Genomic DNA, 8,200 nt, shown 5'->3' with positions numbered 1-8,200 from the left:
AATCAACGTTTCTCAAAATGTTGTATTATTATCAAAAGCTTCCCCATCGATCGTTAACAAGTAAGTTTTTATGCTAAAAATTATTTTGAGTGGTTACTGATAGTGTTCAGTGGCTTTTTGTACTAGGTAGGTTAAAACAGTCAATGCAAAGCAACAAAGATCATTTTAAAATTAACGCTTTTTTGTTTTTGAGCTCCTAGTAAAATTTTCCAGTCAGGGTTCTTACGGTACAGTTGCTTCCTTCAAGCTTTCCCTATGTTTTCTTTCAGTGTGTGCCCCCCCCCCCCCCCCCCCTCGAGTCTCAAACTGTCCACATTATTGAGAATTAAATAGGACTTTTCATCCGAAAGTAGCCCCGGCTTGTCCGCTATTTTGCCGTGCAGGCAGAATGATGAATAATGGGAGCGTGAGTTAAAAAGCGCCCTCTTACGTTGATAAAAGAATTCTGAGTGGTAAATAGACTCCTTTTCCACTCAACCAAACGGAAATAAAGTTGCGGGTACCTGTCTTTCTTTCAATCGATCTGCTTCCGTGTGTTAAATTGTGTGTCGTCGGCTCTCTAGTTTTTGCAGTAATTTTGCACAATTATCGGTGTTTTTTAAGCAGAATTAAGCACCAAACGGTAAGAAAAAAAGAGACGAACTTTCTCTACCAATATGGCTTCAAGGAAAGTTCATGTACTGCAAACCGAAGACGTTCCCTCCGCAGTGTGCGACTTCGTTGCCGAGCAGAGCAAGTCAGCCGTGGGGGAGAGGGGGGCATTTTATCTGGGTGTTTCCGGTGGTAGCGTGGCCAAGTTTATGATCGAGGGCCTGCCAAAGATACAAAACGTGGAGTGGGGTAAATGGCATGTGTTCTTCTGCGATGAGAGACTTGTGTCGTTTGATGACGGTGACAGCACGTACAGGATTTACAAGGTATGGAATGGTCGTTATTTCCTTCCTCCAGCTCCATGTTTTACGAAACATTTCCTGCTGACTGTTTGTTGTTGTTGTTTATTTCCTGATTTTTGATCTACTTAACTCTAAATCGACTTAAGAAAATGATGTGCTTCGTCCAGTGTCAGTGAATCTTCTGAGCTTTACAAGCCTCAAGTTTAGTTTAGAGCAAATTATAAAAATCATGACATGTTATTGTAAAACTAAAAGCCATTTTTCAGTGTCTTGCCCCCCCCCCCCCCCCCCGCCCCCGTAGAGATAGGTCTTGCTAGTAATAACAACAGTAAGTACTCCTACAGTCCTAGTAAATAAGTATGATTATGAGGTTTCGTTCCGCTATCGAAACCTCATATAGCTCTAGAAGTAGGAGTACGGTAGTTGCCCCAGTGTCAAGCTAGCACCGGATTCAGCATCGGATTCAGTGTCGCCCTTATTTTGGTTGTAACAGCCAGTCGGCTATTGTATGTTTTTAAAAAGGTTTTCAGATACAGTTTTAGGCCTGTTTGCTTCCTTGTTATACCGTCTTCAGGCCTAAAACTGTATCTGAAAACCTTTTTAAAAACATACCATAGCCGACTGGCTGTTACAACCAAAATAAGGGCGACACTGAATCCGGTGCTGAATCCGGTGCTAGCTTGACGCTGCCGGTAGTTGCAGCAGTAGTAAAGAAATAAATTTTTACCAACTTCCAATTTTTGGATGAAAACAAAAGAGAATGAATGAATTTACAGTCACACATCAGTGACATTTCACCACTACACAAGTGGCTTCACCAGACTGGCAACTCATCCCAATAATTATAATGGAATTGGTAACTAAAATGGACATCTTTACTGATTAAATAGTAAACTGATTAAATAGTAAACTTGAGGGTACAACCATGTGATAAATTTTCTTCGGTTTGGTTGTGACGTTTCGAGTAGTATTCTCTGCTCTTCTGCAGGAGAAGTTTTATACAAATTACAAGGCACATGTAGTACCCAAAAGTTTACTAATATTTATCTCCACACCATGCAAAGCTTCAAACACCATTTTTCTTTACTGAAGTTTTAATGGACATTCCTTATATGAATCTAGTCAAGAATGTTGTTTCCACTCTGATCAATTTGGTTTTGTTATTTTAAGTTGTGCTTTGTGTTTGTGTATGCAGATTATATATTTATTCTTGAAGTATTATAATTTGTCCAAAGAGAGTATCTCATATGGTGTTTTTGCCTCCCTACATGCCCTATGTGACTGGATTAGCAGGCTTTCGATCTACATGTACAGTGGTTAATTATACTTTTATTGATCCTGGCCATAATATTAAGGTTGTTTTTTAGTGTTCTTGTTTACTTTTGGACTGCCTTGCTTTGTATTTACTTAGTGTAGTATTCATTTTACATACTATCTGCTTGTAAACGTTTAATGACCAATTCAAGAATAAGAATGTTTTAAATCTCACTTGCCGTTTTTGTTTTGCAAATTGTTTAACAGGAACTAATTGGGAAAGTCAATCTACCGGAGAGTCAACTCTATGCGATAAACCCTTCCCTCTCAGTGAATGACGCAGCCAAGGACTATGCTACCAAACTTAACGCCATTCCAAAGGGTCTAGATGGCATGCCAGTATTTGATCTCCTCGTACTTGGTATGGGACCAGACGGCCACACATGTTCGCTCTTCCCTGGACATAAATTATTGGAGGTAATGGGATTGTTCAGTCTGTTCTCTTCTAGACTTGGACTTAGACTTAAAGGCAGACTTAAAGACAGTGGACACTATTGGTAACTGTCAGAGACCAGTCTTCTCACTTGATGCATAAGATAACAAACCTGTGAAAATTTGAGCTTGATTGGTCGTTGGAGTTGCTAGATAACTATGAAAGAAAACACACCCTTGTCCCACAAACTTGTGTGCTTTCAGATGCTTGATTTCGAGACCTCAAATTCTAAACTTGAGGACTTGAGGTCTTGAAATCAAATTCGTGGAAAATTACTTCTTTTTCAAAAACTACGTCACTACAGAGGGAGCCGTTTCTCACAATGTTTTATACTTTCAACCTCTCCCCATTACTCATAACCAAGTGAGGTTTTTTGCTCATAATTATTTTGAGTAACTACCAATAGTGTCCCCTGCCTTTAAAGGCAATGGACACTATTGGTAATTACTCAAAATAATTAATAGCACACAACCTTATGTACTTGGTGATGAGTAATGGGGGAAGGTTGATGGTATAAAACATTGTGAGAAACGACTCCCTCTGAAGTGCCATAGTTTTTGAGAAGCATCTGAAAGTGCAGTTAGCGCACAACTCCGTGTGACAAGGGTGTTTTTTCTTTCATTGTTATCTCCCAACTTTGATGACAGATTGAGCTCATATTTTCACAGGTTCGTTTTTTTATGCATATATGTTGAGATTCACCAAGTGAGAAAACTTATCATTGACATTAACCATTAGTGTCCTCTGTCTTTAAGCAATGTTCCCCTTGGACTTATTTGTTGAGGTACATTTGTACCGCAAATTTTCTGTAGAATGACTAAATTGAATCCAATGGGGACACATAATAAACTGACCTCCTTTACTGGGACAATGATGTTAAAACTAATGTCAGGCTGATAGAGGTCGAGGAAGACTTCTGCACAGCCACGGTAACTTACATGACATAGCGAGGCCACTAAAAAGTCCAACGGGAACAGCTCTGCATTATAAAATGGCATGCAAACGTAGGGGAATGTAGACTGCAACTCCAGGTGTAGACGCTCTGTCATGTCTGTAGGATTACACCAAATCCAGCCACGGTATTTTTCCGCTTGGCAGCGGACAAAAAAAGTCAAATGGGAACAATGCTTTAGTCTATTGTCTGATTGTGCCCCCCTTGAAGCGTCATCACCATTTCTCGAATTGCATTAGACATGATGGAATGTTGTCCCAATGTCTGTTGAGCAAACTCTTGGAATTATTCGATGACTTAGCAATAACTACACTTGTAGGCTTATATAAAATTGTATGTATATATAATCTAAAACATTGTAAAATAGTAATAATTATCTAAAAGATCCCATTGGTCGCACTGAGCACAAAAAAAAGCCTCAACCGACACCACTCAAGTGTACATGTACATTTAAGCTAGAGATACGTTATAAGAGCCCCTTTCTTCTATCTCTTTGAGTTGTTGCTAGCCGTCTCAACTTGTGTAGGTCTGTCATATTGTTGAGTGTTAAGCCAGGTTCATACTCCCTGTGAATTTGAATGCAAAGCAAATTTTAAAGTCATTGGGTGTTTTCGTAGCAAGTGTTTTTGCAGGAGTTGGAACTCGAGTTCAATTGTTGCATATCATTCATTGCGAGTTTGCGACGTAAAAATTTGTAACGCATTCAAAGGAAGTAAAGTTTGAACCGGGCTTTATGCACTTGTTGGGGTCATTCTTGCTGACACTATAAAGGAGGTTGGTTCGAGAGGCTCAACTAAACTTTTAATGCAAAAAAATTACACCCAAACAGAAATGTTACACCACAAATGCAGTGTTCTCTTTCAGAATGTTCAAAAAGCAGCTTTTCTTGTTTTATCACTTTCAACAGGAAGAGTCGTTAGTAATAGCTCCGATTGATGATTCACCAAAGCCCCCTCCGTGCAGAGTGACCATCACGTATCCTGTGATTAAAGCTGCACGCTGTGCAATGTTCGCTTCCACTGGAGCTGGAAAAGCTGAAGTTGTTCAGGTAAACCAATCAAACACTTTATTTCAAAACTGTCACCGAAAAAAACCCACAAACCGTTCACAAAGTATGTGGTGTTTTTTTGTGCGTGGTATTGCAGGCACTAAGTGCACAAACTGTGCGAAGGAGCTGTAATAACATTTTATGTTTGAACCCTGGGAATGCAGGTCACTGTGTGACCTTTGACATGAGCTGTATGTAAATTATACAGTGCTGAATGTTTATGAGCTGAGTGTAGCCAAGTGAGCAAAGCAATATCATGTACAAATCAGCTGGGAATATGCCATTTAGTATTGTGCCTTGTGTGATACTTTAGCTGGTGACTTATTTCTGTTCTTATTTATTTATTGGACCAGTTATCCCATTTGTTATTTTGATGTCGCAAGATCGTGTTGCCTCTGTTTGCCCATATTGCTTGAAAACACTGTTGAGGTGTATGTGTGGTACATTTTGTATACAAGAGTTGATTTTGAATGCTGTTAATTGCTATAAAACTGTTGTCATGTTGCGTTGCTATTGTTTATATATTTGCCACCAGTTAGTGAACGTTAATAAGGGAATCAATGTGTGGTAAAGAGGTTTTCAACTAGTGGTTTAATCCCAACGAGGCATGGTTCTAATTTACCGAGACGAAGTCAAGGTAAATTATAAAAAACCAGGCATCAGGGTTTAAACCACTAGTTGAAAATCGACTCAACACACTTTGATTCCCATTCATAAATACCTTTTCGGTCAAAAACATCATAATTTTTTGGTCAAAAATGGCTAAATGATTTTTTTAAACACAACACCCCTCCAGCTATGAAATGGTAGAGCCCTCCGCAGCCTCGCGTAGACAAATCCTTATAAGGGAATGCTGTGGGCGTCGCGCGTATTGAGTGATGTGGCACAACTGTTTCAGCCGTTTCTCTCCATCAATCGGAATGAAGAAACTGTCTTATAAGAACAAAATGTTATGCACACCCACGTGACGCGCTCTCCACCAACTCACCTGATCGGGGCGGTGAGTGGACTAAGTCAGGTGAGTCGGTGCGGGCGGTTTTGGTGAATTGGCCGCGGTGTGCGTGAAAGAGAAAAGAGAAACGTCTTGCACCAAGACTAGGTCTTCTCGAGCATGGGTAGGCGTACATCTGTAAAAAAGAAAAAATTGTGTATGATCTTGACCAATTGATGATAAAGATTTTGACTCTTGTTTTTACACAGCGTGTTCTTGAAGGGAACGAGCTCCCACTTCTACCAGCAGCGAGAGTGCAGTTAACTAAAGGTACAGTCCACTGGTTCCTGGATAAGGCAGCTGCTGGGAACCTCCAAGCAAAGTACTGAGGAAGCTCCACGTGAGTGAGCATTTCTAGTAACCCCTAAATAATAATAATAGTGGCTTCTTATATATGTTGGGCGCTATTGGTCAATCTGCGCGATCAACCAATCGCACTGCGCTATTGAAATATCTATTGGTCGTGCAGCAATCGACCATCGCTGCGCGACCAATTGATAATAATTGATCTTTCAATAGCGCAGCGCGAACGCGCCCAACATATATACATGTAGAGTGCATATCCACCACTCAGTGTCACTCTTGGCACCTCAGTGTTTTCCTGCCAGGGAGTGACTGTTGTTTTGAATTATGAGACCTGGGGTGGATTTCACAAAGAGTTAGGACTAGTCTTATCTCGAGTTAGGACCAGTTACTCGTCCTAACTCAGGACTATCCATGCAATTTGGATATCTCCAAGGACTAGTCCCAAGTTAGGACTAGTCCCAAGTTAGGACTAGTCCTAACTCTTTGTGAAATCGACCCCTACGGCTTTAATCGTAGCACCATGTAATTGTTTACAAGATTCTGTGGACAAAGCATCATAGTTAAGGACGCAAGTGTCATGACTGTGACTCATGCCCACACTCTGCTGATCAGAAATGAGAATCTGTTAACTTGGTGACCTTGTGCATTCCCAGTGTCTTCCCTGGCAGGCAAGATACTACACTGAAATTGTTCGAGATTCCAGCAGTTCAAGTGATCAATTTGCAACAGATGATAAATTTGTCAGACATGAGCCATTGCTTCATATCAAAAGTGAGTATAAAAATTGAGCACTGAAATAAGATTTTGTGGTTTTATTCCATTAAGATGTCATCGAAGTTGCGAGAAAATGAGTAAAGAAAAAACACCCTTGTTGGACGAATTTGTGTGGTTTCAGGTAGGAATAAAAGACTTCTAGCTAGAAGTCTTTTAATAATTTTAGTGAGAAATTACCTCTTTCTCAAAAACTACATTACTTCAGAGAGAGTTGTTTCCCACAATGTTTTATATTATCAGCAGCTCTCCAATGCTTGTTGACGTTACCAAGTCAGTTTTTAATTTAATATTTGTTGTGAGTAATTACCAAACGTGCACCTTCCCTTTACAGATGGTTTATTTGTTAAAATGGTTTTGATTGAATTGAAGAGAGATAAACAATGACACTTTGACATAGTCAAATAATTAGTCTTTATGGATAATTTAATCTTAAAAGTTTGTTATATTCTGGCACATTATTTAAAAAGTATGACTTTAGCACAACTTTGAAAGGTAATACTTTTTTCGATAATTAAGTCATCCTACTAATAAGGAATGAAATATGCAAATTAAAAACAACAACTAACATGAAAAGTGACTGTTTGGGTGTATAACCTATAGCAGAGTCAATTGCCAACATCGAGAGTACTATTATATCACTTGTTGCATTATGCCGCCTTCGTTTTCTGCTGCTAAGTTTTAACTACTATTTTTTGTTTTCAAGTAGAATTTTGTTTAATCAAATATATATTATCAATTGGCAAAACTTTGAAAGTTTAAATGCATAAGTGATTGGCTTTGGTCGTTAATAAGGACTCTGCTTGAGGTTGACACATCAAACATTCAATTACTGTTGTTGTGTTTGTTGTTGTTGTTTTTCTATTTGTATACTTCATAAATTCCTTATTGGTAGTGGTAAATCAGCAAAAACAAAATAACTTTGAAAAGTTGCGCACAAAATTTAAATTTTTTTTTATATTTTAATTGTGCTGAGGGCAAAAGCAAAATAAGTGTTCGTTATCCCCGATGCGAATTAAACATCCCATGAGTTTAATTGTCATAGTTTAGAAGGTGTCAGGTCAACTCCTTCCTTGTTTTGATGATTCTTTTTCAATTTGCTAGGTGATACAGGCCCGAGAAGGTTGTGTTAGAATGTTTAATTTCAATTGATGCCCATTTCGATGTTGAATAAATGGGCGATACTAGAGTTCTATTTTTGTACAACTAAAAATTATGAATTAATAAATATAATTATTACTGTATAAATGCAAACAATTTTTGTGCTTGCAGTTCCTTTGTAAGGAATATAATTAGCTGTTGCTACCGCGAAATAGATTTCCGGGATTCTTGAGAATTCTCAGGTCTGAAATGAATTGGCCTGCTTTTAAACTACTACGGGCGGAAGGTATTAAATCGGCTGGGACTTCTACACCCCCAACTACACGTTCATGAATGGCTCTCCAACTACACGTTCAATTATTGTTTATAGAATAGTGATTCCCGAGATGAT

General features: G+C 38.9%; 1 protein-coding gene across 3 annotated transcripts; it reads left to right on the top strand.

The window, feature by feature from the left end:
- Positions 1–504: 504 nt before the first annotated feature.
- Positions 505–7,851, top strand: LOC139935075 (6-phosphogluconolactonase-like). 3 transcript variants are annotated; one of them, XM_071929532.1, is made up of 5 exons: positions 505–917; positions 2,415–2,624; positions 4,500–4,640; positions 5,841–5,971; positions 6,763–7,851. In XM_071929532.1, exons 1-4 carry the CDS (start codon positions 657–659, stop codon positions 5,958–5,960), a joined length of 732 nt encoding a protein of 243 aa, XP_071785633.1. In that variant the 5' UTR covers positions 505–656; the 3' UTR covers positions 5,961–5,971; positions 6,763–7,851. The 3 variants fall into 3 exon arrangements, with proteins under 3 accessions (XP_071785633.1, XP_071785632.1, XP_071785630.1); XM_071929531.1 differs by having other exon boundaries at positions 6,591–7,851; XM_071929529.1 differs by having other exon boundaries at positions 506–917; positions 5,841–7,850.
- Positions 7,852–8,200: the final 349 nt, after the last annotated feature.

Source organism: Asterias amurensis, chromosome 3 (assembly GCF_032118995.1).
Source record: "Asterias amurensis chromosome 3, ASM3211899v1".
In the NCBI taxonomy this organism is placed as follows: domain Eukaryota; kingdom Metazoa; phylum Echinodermata; class Asteroidea; order Forcipulatida; family Asteriidae; genus Asterias; species Asterias amurensis.
This window is presented reverse-complemented; position numbering and strand designations above follow the sequence as displayed.